The sequence below is a fragment of the Amblyomma maculatum genome, chromosome 9, assembly GCF_055883805.1.
Source record: "Amblyomma maculatum isolate TAMU_Amacu chromosome 9, ASM5588380v1, whole genome shotgun sequence".
Classification (NCBI taxonomy): Eukaryota; Metazoa; Arthropoda; class Arachnida; order Ixodida; family Ixodidae; genus Amblyomma; species Amblyomma maculatum.
In genome coordinates, this window is record NC_139352.1 from 118,759,297 (window position 1) to 118,776,240 (window position 16,944).

General features: G+C 42.3%; 1 protein-coding gene across 2 annotated transcripts in view; it reads right to left on the reverse strand.

Moving 5' to 3' along the window:
* LOC146180228 (laminin subunit alpha-1-like) overlaps positions 1–16,944 on the reverse strand; it is a 206,396-nt gene that overhangs the window by 110,128 nt on the left and 79,324 nt on the right. For both annotated transcript variants that reach the window (XM_084579439.1, XM_084579438.1), the window contains exons 2-13: positions 15,813–15,939; positions 14,334–14,493; positions 12,917–13,159; positions 11,826–11,885; positions 11,045–11,167; positions 10,105–10,197; positions 8,949–9,063; positions 8,101–8,219; positions 6,859–7,020; positions 4,465–4,620; positions 3,848–3,988; positions 2,446–2,598 (exon numbers count right to left, since the gene is read on the reverse strand). In XM_084579439.1, the coding sequence (XP_084435565.1) occupies positions 2,446–2,598; positions 3,848–3,988; positions 4,465–4,620; positions 6,859–7,020; positions 8,101–8,219; positions 8,949–9,063; positions 10,105–10,197; positions 11,045–11,167; positions 11,826–11,885; positions 12,917–13,159; positions 14,334–14,493; positions 15,813–15,939 (1,652 nt within the window). The remainder of the gene's footprint in view (positions 1–2,445; positions 2,599–3,847; positions 3,989–4,464; positions 4,621–6,858; positions 7,021–8,100; positions 8,220–8,948; positions 9,064–10,104; positions 10,198–11,044; positions 11,168–11,825; positions 11,886–12,916; positions 13,160–14,333; positions 14,494–15,812; positions 15,940–16,944) is intronic.

A 16,944-nucleotide genomic window follows, 5' to 3' on the forward strand; every position in this document is an offset into this window, starting at 1 on the left:
GTGGTTACAAAGACGATGGCATGTGCGATGTGGTTCGGCAAGGGGGAGGCTACTAGGATGCTATGGATTATTTCATGAAAGAGACAAAGAAAAGCAACCTTCCTGCATACCTCTAACGCCGGGAGTGACAGCGATAATTTGAGATTAGTAACAGTTGCTTGTCGATCGTATTTCCTGGTCATATAAAACAAGCAGCACAATTCTAAATACATTCGAGTGATTGCATTAAAAAGGCTTGATGCAGTGGCCGGATAGATGAGGTGAACTAAAATTGGGAAGTTTTTTAACAATTGCTGGAGCATCTCGAAGATTGCATTTCAAATAGCCGAGAGTATGCGATGCCTTGGCAGCATTATTATTATTAGTGTGAATCTTCCAGCAATGATTGAAAGCCAAGTGTGGTGAGAGGTAGCAGGACAAGGTAAGGTCGCCCTTCAAGGTGCTGCAAACTGCTTCTGAGACTCAGTATAAGTGTCCTGCTTGGGGCCTACTAGCTTAAGTGCCTGCTAGGTGAGTCAAGTGCTGTTGAAAACAAGTTCCATGTAAATCTGTCAAGCAGGAAACATTGGTCATTTCATAAATAGCTCTTCTCTTTATGCTGTTTATTTACCTCGGAATGAATGCTGTCACTCATTATGAAACTAGTTTTCCATAGCGCCAGTGATGTCATCGACTACACTGACCTTCCTTGCAAGAACAACAAGGTCCTTACAGTCTGCAACAATGGTAAGTAATGCCAGGTGCTGCATGCAGTACAAATGTGAACAAAGACAGCATGCTAGAAAACATTTCCAGACCTGCTGTGTAAAGAACACAGTGAACAAGGGTAAGTTTTGCTATATTTATGAGCCTGCATTTGTATGCCTGCTTGTGCTCTCAGAGGAAATGGAATCTTTCATGGTCAAGCCAGCTTCTCACTGCTTACACTCTATTTACTACTATGCATCAACAAAAACATATTTGTACAGTATAACCTCAAAAATTCAAACTTGCTTAATTCGGAACCTTGGATAATTCGAAGAATTTCTATGTCCCGCAATTTCTAATGAAAATTTATCCATATAATTTAAAGCCGCGGCCTGCAGCGACCCTGTTAATTCGAGAGTTTTCGGTGCTTTGCTGGAATGCTCAATCCCAATTTCGCCGCAAATCAATGAAGCGATAGCATCTCAGAGCGCGAAGTGGCCCCATAAAGCGATGCTTATGCATTGTATATTGTATATTGTATATTGTAGCGCCCCAACCCCAGAGTTTCCAGGAGAGAAAACCACTCTGTGGTACGGCTTGCCGACCACCAAAGCGCACCCTGCAGAAGTGAAGCATACTTCACTGCAATGCAGCCGTGGGTACTCGGTGCTTCGTCAAGGCATGGCAGGACTGGAGGCAGCGGTGCGCTCACCCTTAGCCCCTCTCCTCCCAGCCCGGCCGTGGCCATGGGAGCATACAGTGGAGGCGCTGGCATTAAAGCATCTCCCACTCATAGGAGTGGGAGTGCATGTCCTGCAATGCAACGACTCTTGCTCCATGCTCTTGATGGGGTGACAGAGCACAACATCGACCTCTGCCATTTATTTTAATGGTTTACCATGGCTTAAAAGGTTAAGGGCCATCTCGATTAGCATACTATTTTACTCGTGCAACAGACCCACTCGCATAATGAACCCACCCCTCACTTATGACGCTGCGAACTTAACAAAAGAAATTCAATACTTGCAGTTCACAGCGCATTTCATGGTAACGTGCCAACATGCTGGACAGAGATACCATCACGGTGTGCTTATATTTTGACATTAGCTCCTTTGCATTGGGCATTTGGGCATGTGAAGTGGGGGCCGGGTCTGGAAATGGTGCTAGCGGCCTTGACAGAAATGCCGGCAACAGCTTGCTCGGCTCGTCTCGTTGCACAAGCCTGGTTTTTAGTATGTTTGCTTTATCATGCAACGACTGGGGTGTGTGCCACCCACTGCCACAAGTTTATTGGAAAGCGCGATAGCAGCAAACGCCTTTTCGAACGAACGATACTAAGAGCAGAATCCTGATCGCAGATGACCACGTGCTTTCGTTAATGGCTGATGGATTTCTAGAAGGAGAAGGATGGAGGTGGGCACGCCCAGTGTGCTCTCGCAATGAAAGTGTTTTCCTGGGCCAGAGTTTTATCAGTGTTCAAGTAATTTGAAAACCTGGTTAATTCGAACACTTTTCTCGGTCCAAATGACTTCAAATTAACGAGGTTTTACTGTATTTTAGTTCTGTATATAGCCAGATATGAGCTGCTTGTAGTTTTCACTTTAAGCCATGCCTTGGCATCCAAACCTGTCAGGTACAGCCACCAAAGCACAGCACATGTCAGAATGTAAGTTCCAGAAACAAATTTCATGAAATATTTGGAACTTGGAAAAGATAAACAAAGGCTGCTGTCAGGGCGTAGCTAAATAAAACATTAACCTTGTTTCCGAGGTATTTCTCAGGTGCCTGCCAGTAGTACATGTTAAGTGTCACATCGTCATCGGCAACAGTGAGGCGTCCATTCTCGGGCGTCGGTCGAACTACTCGATTGCCAGGCAAGTCACTGATCAGCCATGTTTCAGGCTCCCGAATCTGCAAGGAACAAGGGCACAATCGACAACATCACTAATCAGTTTCACCGATGAAATGCTAGTAAAAAAAAAATTAAAGGACAGTCCCGAGAGTGGGCAGTCCCGAAAATGAAGGAAACTGTATCATCAGTCCTGTAAACGTTCTCCCACAAAAAATAACACTCTGTGTTTGTTCTAAATAGGTACATACTGACCTGATGCGTTCTCTAAAAAAGGCAAATTCCTATATTTTTTTACACAACTTCAATCACATCAGTAACTCTAATCACAGTGATGGACATGTTGAGCATAAAAGCTTCTGCTTCTAAAGCAGTGTGAACACCCTGACTGCAGATATATTAGAGTGATCAGCTCTAGCCAAATATCTCCGCAGTACATGCAAAGCGATATTTGTTCAATACTGTTTCTCATCCCATGCACATTCCGAGAGTCAAATCCTCATATGTTCAGACTCACAGTGAACACACGATTTGTTCAAAATTACTCAAGTTTAAGCTAAAGAGAGCCTGGCTGGAACAAGGATTAAGTGCTTGTCTACAGTAAAAAAAGAACTAGTCTCTCTCTCTCAAGTGATCCTTAAAAAAATACAGTCCAACCTGGATATTCTTAACTCAAAGACGATCGCGAAATAGTTTGATTTTATCTATGTAACTCAATATAAAAATGGCTTATCTGTAAACTAAAGGTCAGAATAAACTGCATTAACGCTAGTGACATGTTGCCTGTCAGCTTTCTGGCCTCCTATAAAAGCTGCAGAATTTTGGAAATAGCCACTACTTGTCATAAGACACCCGATGCGATTACCGGCACACTGTACATAAATGAAACATCATTGAGTCTGGGGTAGAGTGGTTCCTGCAACGTCTTCGACAGAGAAGCAATAGCTACCCCTAGGCTTTGCTTAGGTTGGCTTTCACACATGACCCAGGTTTCCCGTCATCATGCGGTTACCAAGGTTGTGCAGCCAAACCACCTCTGCATATGAAAAGTGACCGAACAGCCCCATTAGGAGAAGAACCATATGCAAGAGCATGGTGTATAGTTACTTTGACATAACAAATGGAAGGGGAAACTAAGGCTCGATATAGTACTCTGTAACTGCGCTCTACTTTAATCCGAAATCTTCAAGGGGAAATACTGCGTGTCTGAATTGATATAGCCAACGATTCCAAATAATCTAGGTCTAATAAATTTACGGGCAGTTCAGAAAGTTCTGTATTCATTTTAGTTTTCTGTAAAAGAGTTCTTACCGTTTCAACACCCCAATCACTCGGTCGGCAAACGCTGGTCACTCCAAAACAGAAGCATGATGAGCACCCCTCCGGATTAGTCTCAGAGAGGTCATAGTAGCCGTGGGCACACTGGTCACAGCGAGCGCCTTCAACATGTTTCTGCAATGCAAAAATAATTAGTTAAGCAATCAGTAATTAGCAAAAAGCTACAGGTCAATGCATATGATGACAGTCATCGTGTCACTCAAGGCTGAACAGTGCTAAATGCAATGAGCAGTAGAAAGTCACAGCACATGTGACCTGGATAAGCTTTTCCATCAGTAAGCAGCCAAAAAAACGTATGTTTCACTGAATAAGCTAAAATGCAGCACTACAGTGCTGCAACTCAGCTAATTTGCATGGCGATAAAGCAGATACATAAAGCAGAGATAGATAAGCATAAGATAGATAAAGCAGAGAAAGCACATAAAGTGCTTTCAACCAGGCTGACACATCTGCAGGAGATAAACCACCTGCCCTGTCAGTGAAACAGAAAATAATGTGTCATGCCATGCTGTTTCCCAAGAAAAGCTTGTTCACAACTGTTGCAACAGCTCATGTTTTTCTTTTCCCCAAGAAAACTATACATGCCATACCTTGCACTGGCAAGGGCCATCGCACTGGTTCGGATCCACAGTCCCCGCATAGTGGCAGGGACAGGGCTCACAGCGTGGGTAGTTGCGGTAGCCACGCTTGCACTGGTCACACTTCTTCCCCGTGAAGCCTTCACGGCACACGCAATCTCCAGGATGCTGAAATCAGTGCAATGCAGAGCTCAAGCTGGTTGCCTCGCAGCCACAGCCAGTGTTTCAGGCAATATATTATATATGCATGTTACATGGTATCTACCTCCCTTAGAGGCATGCAGAAAATTAAGACTGACTGCAGCCCATCATAACATGTCCTACATTAATGGCTCAACGAACTAGCTGCCTTACGGGTTGCAGTCGAATACATCAGCCAGGAACTCCCCCAAGAATGGTCAGTTTTCACTGACTCCAAAGCAGCGCTTCAAGGCATGCAAGCAGCACTACGCCACGGCTCAAATGAACAACTAATTGCAGAAATCCGTACGGTGCACCACGCCGCAATACCACGATATCATCTACCAGTGGTTGCCAGAACACTGTGGCATTGCGGGAAATAACCGGGCGGACGACGTTGCCCTTTCTGCCCACAACAACGGACTTCTAGTCCAATTTCCGTTAGCGAGAACCGATGCAGCGAGTGGGCTTCGTTGTTTGGCTGTGGAGCTGACACATTCAGCGTGGAACACCGGAGAGTTCTCCAACCGTCGCCTGAAGGCATTGGACCCCAGTCTGCGCCTGCGTATTCCTCACCACACAACACGTCGTGAAACAACGTTACTATGCCGCCTATGGCTTGGCGTTGCTTTCGCAAACAAATACGCCTTCCTGATCGGGATGGCTGACAGCCCTGCTTGTGAACGATGTGGTTTTGATGAAACGATTGAGCACCTCTTTTGTGAGTGCCCTGTTTTTTCAACTGAACGACTTACGCTGCGTACTGCATCGGGTCGTCGGGATGCTCACACCTTAACGGAAGGGAAGATCTTGGGACCATGGCCACAAAAGTCATCTGCGCTCAAAGCTTATAAGGCACTTCTTCGCTTTTTAAGAGAGACTAGCCTGATTGACAGACTCTGACTTTCTCACCTCCTCTCCTCTTCTACCCTCCCCATTTAATCCCCCATTCCCCTTCCCCAGTGCAGGGTAGCCAACCGGAATTCATTCTTTCTGGTTAACATCCCTGTCTTCCGCCCTCCTTTTCTACTCCTCCTCCTCAAGCTTCTCAAATGCCTGACCACCTCCTGCTGAAACAAATGCAAAGGACATAATAGACAAATGTGTGGCATCAATAAAAAGAACATGAGATGCTTAGGTGAATTTCATGTGAGTCCCACTGGGAGCATACAATTATTTTTTCTACTAAATTACCTCCATGATTACCTTACTATCTCACACTGATCAACTACAATTAACAAAAAGAAACTTCTGCATACTTTCCTTGGTGTCACTGGCTGTCTGCTCCCCTCGTATGCAACTCACGACAAGCCCCTCATTTTCCCACGATTTGTTTGCTGTTTGGCTGTTTGTGGCTACAGAATGGATTGACAAATATATGGCACCCACAGAGGCACACGGTGATCTATAACAACAGGCACCCACTGTTTAGTCAGTCACAGCTGATTATGAACTTCAGGTGAAACTTCCCGCGTTTCACAACAAATTTCAATATTCTAATTTCTCTAGGTGGTTGTCGGCATTGTCTTTCATCCAGTGTTAATTAAGCATAATTGTGCTGGTAGCCTACATGTGCAGTCAGAAGGGAGGCAGATTCTTGTACTTCTCTGCTGTTTCAATTGTTAGTTAGCAGCAACAATTAATATTTGTTCCAAAGTTCACCAACAAGCTTAAGTATGCGTCAAAGATGTATGCTGTTATCTGCATTATTATCAAGAACAGGAAAACACCCTACCGCCTGGAAGTGAGGCCTGATTTCTCTTCCACTTGAAACACGAAACTGGCAAGGCTGTACAAAATTATACTGCCCTAGCGTGTAACCATCATTACAGAGGTGAATTCATACCTTTTACTGCTCATGTTGTTGAGATTCTGACATTATCAGGAGATTAAAGGTGCTGTATGAGACCTCTTTCCTGCAATAAGTCTTGGAGCTTCCTAAATACACGGCAAGAACTTGTTACTTGCACGGGTGCAGGCTTGACTACAGGCACAATAGGCTACATATGAAACACTGAACGTTTTAAATTGCACAGCATCTGTACATAAGGCGTGACAGCATTTTTTAACGTTCCACTGTGCATTACATCCATCTGTACAGCGATCAAGCTGACACAGGCCAGGTTTACCTCGGTCTAGTGCTTTCAAATGCTCTGAATCTATGCCCAAAATGCTTGGTGCTAGCTTAAACTGGCTATGACTGTGATCATGGTGAATTGCACTCACCAGGCCCTCTTGAATGTGAGAGTCATCCCCGATACAACTTCCAGTGGTGCCTGGTCCAGAACAGGAACACTTGCGGCATGGGTTGCGATGGTCTCTGGCCACTCCTCGGGGACGGAAGTAACCATCCTCACAGCGCTCACAGTTTATGCCGGCCGTGTTGTGCTGGTGGGGAAAACACAAGTAAAGCTTGAAGATAAATCCACTGGAATCACTATGCAGCATACGCTAATGTGGAAGCGACAGCATACTATTCAAGCAATAATACCTCCTCAGGTTTACATCTAACCAATGCTGGCCAATGTTTATATGACACATTTTTTCTGCTGAACAATTTGTCCTTCTGGTTTTTGTTCTTTTTATTCAAGTATACTAGAAAACAAAAATAATGTTTGGCACTAGAATTGTTAATTAGGTTTTTCATGGCATTTTCAAACTGACCATTAGCCTTTTATGTTTACGTGTACCAATGTAAAAAATAAACCATTGACACCAGTTATTAGAAAGCTGTGACCAATCAAAAATCTTTGATTGATGCACTGCCTAAAACTACTTCAATCTAAAGACGAGCATGAAAAACTTATGCAGACATGATAATAGTCTGCAGCTGGGCTAGTTAGTGAATGGTAAACAAACACGGCTGAAAACAGCATGTACAGCACTGCTCTGCAGCTTGTTGTGTCTCCATGCACTCTTTTCTGCCATGTTAATGGAGACATCTTGGAACATCATGCAAGTGTCTAATTTTGAAATAGATTTATTTTAATATATAAAATTGTTGGCAAAGTAAATATTTACCATGGATATTTCTTGATTTGCCTAGACAAATTTCTACAACGTAAATTTTTTTTCACATTCTCAAGGCTAACAAGATAATTAGAACAAATCTGAATGCACACTGCTTTTCAGCGCTACACAAGAAAGAATGTGCTCAAGTCACATAAGAGAGGCTAAATATGAAGAAATTAAGTTAAATATCATCCTAAGTTCAAGTCTGAACAGAAAAGAAACTCTGCAGAACCCAATCTGACGTGTTAAAACGGCAGGCAAATGTTTACAATGTGCCCCAAAGGTGTTAGTTCTGCAATGTGCTAGAGAAATACAGGTGGTTGACAATAAAGTTAAACCTTCAGCTAAGGCAAGGACAGTTAGTCAACGACAGCATTCAAAACACACGCTGTTTTTAATCACCCATCAGTGTGAATGAATTCAGGACAGGAAGGCAAGAAAGAAGTGGATACACACTGAGCAGTTCTGGCAGACTCCACCACCACTGTACTCTCCAAACTTGTTCAGGCTCGTGCCACTCTTTGCTACTTCGGCATCGTAGGCACACGACGTGGCATGACCAAAGCACTGGCACTCTGCAAAAAGAAAATGCCTTCAACATTTTTACTAGCCCTTGCTATTAGGAAGTGCAACTGGATGATGATTAAAACAGAAAAAATAAGGTGGTTCAAAAGACGGAAACTGCATTACACTACCATCTAGGCTTTTCAAATTCTTGAACTTTTGCTTTTCCTGTGGCTTGTGGGTCACCCTCTACCTTTCAGCAGCGCTGTAGAGCTCTCTGACATCAAGTATTCTAAAGAAGCACAGAACTGAGTAGAAGTGCATGTTAAAGCAATCTGCCAACATTCAACATCAGCCTATATTACACTATGCAGCACTAGAGAAACGTTCAGGTATAACTTTCCTAGTTGAATATAAGTAATAAAAGGCTTTCTTTATCCGTGACCTTCAAACATTTACAAACATGTTCAGCAAAAAAAACAAAATTCAGTAAACACTGCAAGTCAGCCAAATTGCTTCTGCAATTTGTGTTGATAACGTTCCTTAAATTTTTAAAGCATCATTATTTCATCCTGACATCATCCCTGCAGCCCATTTACTGCTTAATAATTGTGAAATCAATCAAATGAAGAACAATCAGTCGCACTGAGAGGTGGTTTCAGCAGCAGCTACAGATGCTTCAACTAGCCCTTGTTAAGGAATTTCTACCCTCAGTCTCCAAAAGATGTGCATAGCTTGAATGGCACGATGTTCTTTCTTGTCAGTGTGTTTGCTTGTCAGTGAAAAGAGGGCATGCGCACCTTCGCACTCAGCTGCATCTGCAGCCGTGCCCATCCTCCAGGGCTGCTGGTTGAACAGGGGGCAGCAGCGCTCACAGCTGGTGCCACACGTGTTGTGCTCACAACGACACTGCAACTGCATAATGCAATGGAGAAATCAGGAGGGGAGCCCTGGCACAATACTTGAAAGATTCAGAAGTGCACAGAAGTAACAAAATATGCTTGGAGAAAAAGTGTACCCAACTCACAGAGGAGCTTCCTTGGAGATCCTGTTTTCATTGCTTATTAACAAGATAAATGCTTGAGGCTTAATTTCTCAATTAGAGAAAAGCAGTTTCTGGATTTCAAGGAATGGGAAATCAAAAATGAAATACAATTAAAAGAAGACAAAATTGCTACTAAGTCGATAAATATTTTCTACAAGGCATCGGAGATGTAAATCAAAGCTGCACCGAGAGCTGATCCAAAGGGCATGGGAAGTTGATGCCAAATTGAAGGAAAAACGCAGCAATCAGTCTGTATGCAAAGAAAGCTATGCAAAGTAGGACACGAACAGCAGTATTTTTTAATACAATTTCATTCTAAGAACATAAAGTGCATAAAAAAAGAAACACCAAATTGCGCAAAATATACTTGACGACGAGATTTAAACTACTCAAATGGTTTATATACGACTGGCTAACAAAAAACCAAACACTAAATCAAGTTTTCAAAAATGCCAGCCCTTCCACATGACACCAAGCCACTGAGCAATAAACAGCAATAACATATATCCCACGGTTAATCAGCAGGTGGTGGTTATCTGGACCTAGTAGTTCTTGTATTTCATTTTTTCTGCATAGAATTAACCAAATGCCATGTCCAAGTCAAGCATAATAACTGAAGGAACCTTGAGTCATGTTTCCACAATGAACTCTGCTAATAAAGACTACAGAAATAAAAGCTCTGTTATATCCAACCTATGCTTATTTCCTTTTCCATAGCCAGCAATTTTATTGGGTTTCAGTAGCAGTACACATCGTCAAGAAATGAAAACATCTACAAATAAAGTTTGTGGCTGTTTCACAACACACAAAGGCCATTGAGCATTTCTTTTTCTTGACTGCTTCAGTTATAATAAGCGCACACACAGAGGTACAATACATTCAGAAAGAATAAAAAATCAATATCCTCCTACCTCTCCACCCCGCCCTTGAGATGGGCACTCCTGGGCATGCCCTGAGCAGACACACTGGCCTCCAATCGATATGTCTTTGATGGAGTAGAAGTACTGGATAAAAACAACAGCAGGCAGCCTTTCTTAAAGAGTCGCACATATAGGAAGGGTGAGACACTTTCAAGATGCAGATGTACACCAGCCGTGGCAAAATTTTCGAAGGTTACAAAAAGCAAACTCACACCATGCAGAAACTGCAGCACACTAATGTGCTTCCACAAACTTGACCAGTTGGTCACTACCACAGACCAGAATTGCACAATTAAAAAAATATCTTAACAAGAAAGCATCTTTCAAGCAAAATGCAATGTAGAGAAACAAAGGGGGAAGAAGGGGTCGTCATGCAACTTTCTTACTGCTAGGTGTGCTGAGATTTGTAGTAAAAAAAATTGGGGCAAAAAACATAAAAGACATGAGAAGGCTTGATTACAGGCAATATTAAACCAGTACTGAAGTTGAGCTACAAGTTACACATAGCCAAGCTTTCTGAGACAATCCTTTCACTCTGGAGTGCTCCACCAACCCACAGCAAGCGCCTGGTTGTTAACCGTAGCTGTGAAGAATTGTCCAAATACATATTTAAAAAAAAAACATCATTCGAGTGGGTTCACTGCATTAAGAAATATGCTCATCATGATGTTCATCAACCGCTCTAATTATTGCTAACGTGCAAAGCTTACCTGTACAATTCTCAGCCCCACAACTATATTTCTACTTCAACTGCAGTGACCCCTCTGCTAACTCACTATCGCCACATATCATGTACCCTCGACAAACAAGGAGTGGTTCCCCGTTTAACAACACAAACAATAGTGTGTTGGGATTAACGAAAATAATTAAATTTTTTCCTTGGCTCACACATGAACAGCAATGCAGTTGATGAATGGAGATGCGGCCTCACCCTCCTAGCTACAGATTTGTCCAGTTTGTCTGCATCCCCAGTGGTCTGGAAGCTCATGAGGTCGGCATTCAGGGTGCGTATGCGCTGAAGGCGCAGTCGAACGTACCGGGCTTTGGTGAAGTCCTGCATTGGGCAGTCATGGAAAAAGCATGCATATCCTGAACACTGCATCAATTTTCAAACACTTCAAGCACTTTCCCAGGTGCTTTATCGATTTAACTCCACAATCAGTAACACTGTGACAGTGCGAAAACATTTCAGTGAGGTTAGCAGCCTTGCCCCTTTTCTACTGTCTTATACAAAACATAGAAGAATTAACTGTTTAGATTTCTTAAATGAAAATATTGAGTGGTATGTAACCTTCCATAACTAAGTAGCTGTTTACAGGCACAACTTGAATTCTAAATATCTGTCAGAACTTGACATGCATCAGCCAAGTGATGCAACTAAGCTTTCAAAATTAAAAATAGTGTTCTCAATTTGTGAATTAGGATCATGTAAACACTACTAGAGCAGACATTTTGATGCCCCATGCCTAGAAGACTTCAATCATAATACATAGCTGCTCATATAATCGCAGCAAAAGCACATTCAAAGAGTGAAGCCTTGAGGAACACAGAGATGCTTCAAAAAAACATATAGACGAAAAAAGAGTAGACACCACAAATGCCAGGCATCTACTCTTTATTTGCACGCATCTTTTTTTTCGTACACAGGAACAATGTTTCATAATGCAATCTAGAACCAACTAGCTTAAAGCGGTCAAAAAGCATTGACATACCATTAATTTTTCGCTAAACTCTTGTGCACCTGGCCTTCCATTTATGAGTGATGTGTGAACCTGAAAACAAGAAAGTCACACGCAGTATTAAGTTGGCATAAAAATGTCTGTCATCATCATCATCATCAGCCTGATTATACCCACTGCAGGGCGAAGGCCTCTCCCATATTTCTCCACTTAACCCGGTTCTGTGCTAGCTGCATCCACTTGACCCCTGCGAACTTCTTAATCTCATCCGCCCACCTAACTTTCTGCCGCCCCCTGCTACGCTTTCCTTCCCTTGGAATCCAGTTTGTTACCCTCAGCGACCATCGGTTATCCTCTCTTTGCACTACATGTCCTGCCCATGTCCATTTCTTCTTCTTAATTTCTACTAGAATGTCGGTAACTTGAGTTATTTCTCTGACCCACTCTGCACGCTCTCTATCTCTTAATGTTACCCCTACCATTTTTCGTTCCATAGCCCTCTGGGTTGTCCTCAACTTAAGTAGAACTCTCTTGGTTAGCCTCCACGTTTCAGCCCCATAGGTGAGTACAGGCAAGATGCAACTGTTGTATACTTTCCTCTTGAGCGATACCGGTAGGCTGCTACTAGTCATAATCTGCGAGTGCTTGCCAAATGCGCTCCATCCCAATCGTATTCTTCTTGTTATTTCCTTTTCGTGGTCCGGGTCTGCGGTTACTACCTGTCCTAAGTAGACATATTCGCCTACTACTTCCAGTATTTCGCTACCTAATGTAAACTGCTGTTCCTTCCCGAGGCTGTTGAACATTACCTTAGTCTTCTGCATATTGATTTTCAAGCCTACCTTTCTACTTTTCCTGTCTAGGTCATCAATCATTATTTGCAGTTCATCCCCCGAGTTGCTTAGCAAGGCAATGTCATGTCTGTACACAATGTCTGTACAAATGTCTGTAAAAATGTCTGTACACAAGACCAAACTGAGAAGCCATGCTTCAAACCAAGCACCCACACTGTGACATTAGAGTAAACTACTTTTCATTCAACACAACAGAGACATGACAGAACATCCAAGCAATTAAATGCAATGCAAGAGATAAAACCTGCACAAGAATGCATGCTAGCCTACCTCTCCATCTTCAAAAGGCGTGATGCTTGAGTAAAAAGACGTGCAAATCACTTCATCGTCAGACTTGTAAACAGGCTGTCCAGGGGTGGGGGCTATCCCATAGGCCTCCCAGCATTCTCCATCTGAGACAGCATAGTACTGCCACGGTCGGTAGAAGACTCCATCGATAGAACGCTCCAGAATCCAGTTCCCTGGTCGAGGCGATATCGCCGACTTGACGATAACGTAGGCCACTTGGAATACCTGCCGGATAGAAAAACACCTAGTGCAGCAAACATAGTGCTGGGAAATATCAGCATGGAAAGAGAATGCACCTCCTTATCCTACACAATGTATATAGCTTGCACATAATAATAATAACAATAATAATAAAATGCCTTGTGATGATTAACGCTTTAAAGGATCACTTTTTAGAGAGAAATATATTTGGCACAACACAATTAATAAATTACAGCTACAAACATTTTTTGATGAGTACGTCAGTTGTTCATGGTTGCTGATATACATTTATGTGTAAAGGTACAGTAAACATAAAAAAATTCAAACACAATGTTATGCGATATGCCTGTGCTATAGCATTATTAATAACCATAAAGAATATATTGATCTGCACAAGCCCATGAGATCCTGCCAAAACTTCCAACTGCCGATCAGAAGCTTAAGAAGAAGCAGGACACAGCATCTATCATCATTTCTTTCTAAATATGCACTTGTTAACTTTCAAAGACAACAGACTGATGCTCAAAGAGGACACTAAATAGGCTTGCATAAAACTTATTGCATTACTGTTTCTGAAACCCTACCCTTTAATGCAGTTCATAGATCAGGCTGAGCTATTTTTTCTAAAATATTATGCAACTGTATATGCGTGACTTAGGTTGAACAACTGTGTTTTCAACACATGCCTCCCAGGTTCAAAGACGTTTAGGGCTTACACTCCAAACCTATGTTACATCTAGTAAACGTTTAACTGAGCTTCAACCTCACTCTAAGACTTGCACTCAATCATTCATATTCCTTTTTCCCATTATAAAGCTCTCTGCAGAATGACATGAGCACTAGCTTCTGCTCTTCTTCCCCAATAATCACCTCATATAAGACATCGTTACATAACAATTTTCCCTTGCTAATACCGACATCCATGAATAAAAGAGATGACATTCTCCACGGCTGTATTGACTGTCGGCTTCTCTTACAAATTGGGAAGCATTTCCCAATGGTAAACAGACAAGGACAGAACAACCTAAATGGCGTACATGCTTCAGTGCTTGTATCATCCATGCCTTTCTGTCATCCATTTCCTAATATAACATTATGAGCCTCTGATCCCACTGTTCCTATCTGCTTGAGGACTTTCATAGCTCTTCCCCGTGACTGTCGAGCATCAGTCAGTCTACAGCCATGAGAATGAGCAAACCTGCTTGAGGTCGAGTGTGATGGTGACCCACTGGTACTTGCGCCCGTGTTGCAGGGAAGGGCTCTGCCACCAACGGTTGCTGCCATCGATGGCGTACTGGATGGGGTGCCTCCTGTCAGCATAGCGGCTGGTGGCATCGCACTCTCCACACTGTGGTTCCCTAGTTTTCAGAACATACAGAGTGTATTTAATTAATATCACTTTCAAAAAGACAAGGAATGAATGAGAATACATGCCAACCCCCTCAGCTAGGAGTTCTGTTGAACTTCACACATTTTTCATCACCGTAAAAACAGCAGTGCAACAAAGTCAGTCAACAAGAAGTCATATAAGACTGTGGGCATCATGTAAGTGCCACAAGAAGAGAGAGCACTACTAAGATCTTTTGTTGGCAGTGTGCAACGAAACCATATCTCAAACCATAAAAACAAAGCACTTTGCTGGACTTATAGTTAAACACAATGCAAGATCAAAGTGAAACATAGCCCCAAGAGGGTCCTCTAGCAAATGACACTGATCTATTCTAGTAATGCCACAGTCAGTCATCATGCACCTGTCATAGCCTTGGGCAGGTGGATTGTTACTAAACACACAACCATATGGCAACAAAGTCAGTTGAAAAGATAAGTATATCAAAATTTCATAGACCTAAAAGCAATATAGATAATAAGGTAAATGAGGAAAGGAAAGAAATGCTTTTCAGGAAGTAATGGTGACAACGGGTAAACAGCTTTCAATGGCCAGTCTACATGCAGCAAATGGTATAATCAAAGTGGGCATAAAAGGTCTGGACATTCATTACAAGATTTCAATAAATTTAATTCAGTATACAAAATGTTAAAAGTGGAACTCGACACATAGGTGCACAACTTCTTGAATACAATGTTTGCACAGGATACAAAGAGGAAAGTAGCAAACAAAGTCACAAATAACTTAAGAGAACTTCTTGTTGGGCTAGTTGGTGTCTATTCATTATAAGTTAAAGGCGCCAAAGCAACACGCACACACACAAGAAAAGAAGAACGGGACAGAGCGCAAAATGCAGACATTGCAATAACGGAACAGAGGCGCTCTGTCTTGTTCTTCTTTTCTTGCGTGTGTGCGTGTTCCTTTGGCGCCTTTAACTTATAATAACATATAACATATAACACATATAACATGTCTGAAATCCTTTAAATATCAAACACTGGGAATTTGACAAGAACATACTAATTTACCAAAGCATCAACACAGTTGTGGTAAGCAGACAGATCCGCACCAACAAACCTAAAGGCTGCTCCATGAGCCTTATTAGTTTTGCCTCGTATTTACTGTGCATGTCAAAATTTTGCCACGTTTTCTTGATGCTGAGCACACGCAATTCTCTCCGCTGAAACACAGGCAGGTGGATACATTGTGAACATGTCAGAAACATAAAAATTAAACATATTTAAAGAAAATGAACCAAACACTAAAAATGCAGAGAAAGGATGAACGCACCTATTGTATGTGTGCTCAACAAGCTTGCAGTAGTTGTCAGGCCCTGTCTCACCACACGTAGCATTCACTGTGATTTCGGCATTGCTTGCCAAATTAAATACAGATGGAAACAAGCCTTTCTTGAAGTCTGCAAAGAAGAAAAAAGAAGTGGGGTAAGGGGTGAGGGGGGGCAAGAAACCTGTGATTATCAACTATTGAATTCCTGATGCAGACTAAATTCCACACAGGTAACAGTCAGTGCGCCCCTTCCCTCCTCACGCGACAAATTAGCCCTGAGAGTATCACTCATCCCACATCCTGCTCAGCTAACAATCCTTGGTTGCACCATGGGTTTTAACAATTAAATACTAATACATCTAGTTTGTTTACAGAACTGATCTTTTACCTGCCATACTGCTTCACAGAACATTGTTTTCAGAAAACCTGTTTTCATGCTTTGAAGGTCACTTACAACTATACCTTTATTATATTTTGTTTAAAGGGACTAATAAGGTGCAATGTAAAAACATAAAATGGAAATGAAAAAATTGCACAAGAATGAAATGTATGATATTCAGCATGCAGATTTTTGTTGGACAACTAAGCAAAATTTCTTGAGTGCACAGAAGAACACAGAAAGTGGAGTCATCACATGGTACATGCTGTCAACAGAATTCAGAGCACAGTGTTCAACAGAAACATGCATAGGCCCTACCCCTTAATATAGACTTTGTGAGGATTCACAATCCAGCTGCCCCCATTATAACCGCAGCGCATAATTATAACGTGAGTTGCGCAAGGAGAGTGCACACATAAATATCGCCCACACTGAACTGCAGGGTAGCTACGCAGTAACCGAGAATTCAGACACTCACAGAGAACAGCATCATATTTTGATGTAGTTTGCGTATATACAGCTAGTTTGATAGTCGGGATCTTTTGTCTTTGCGGTGTGTACCATCTGTGGTCATGTCTTCCACTTTATTATCTTTGCAGTGTGTTACATGTGGTCACATGTTCCACATGAATTCTGAAGCATGCCTTTCATAATTAGTTCATAGGAATGGAAAGGCGCAGTATCTGTCACACAATTCTTTCTATGGGCCCTTGAATCCCGCACAGGAATGGAAAGGCGCAGTATCTGTCACACTTG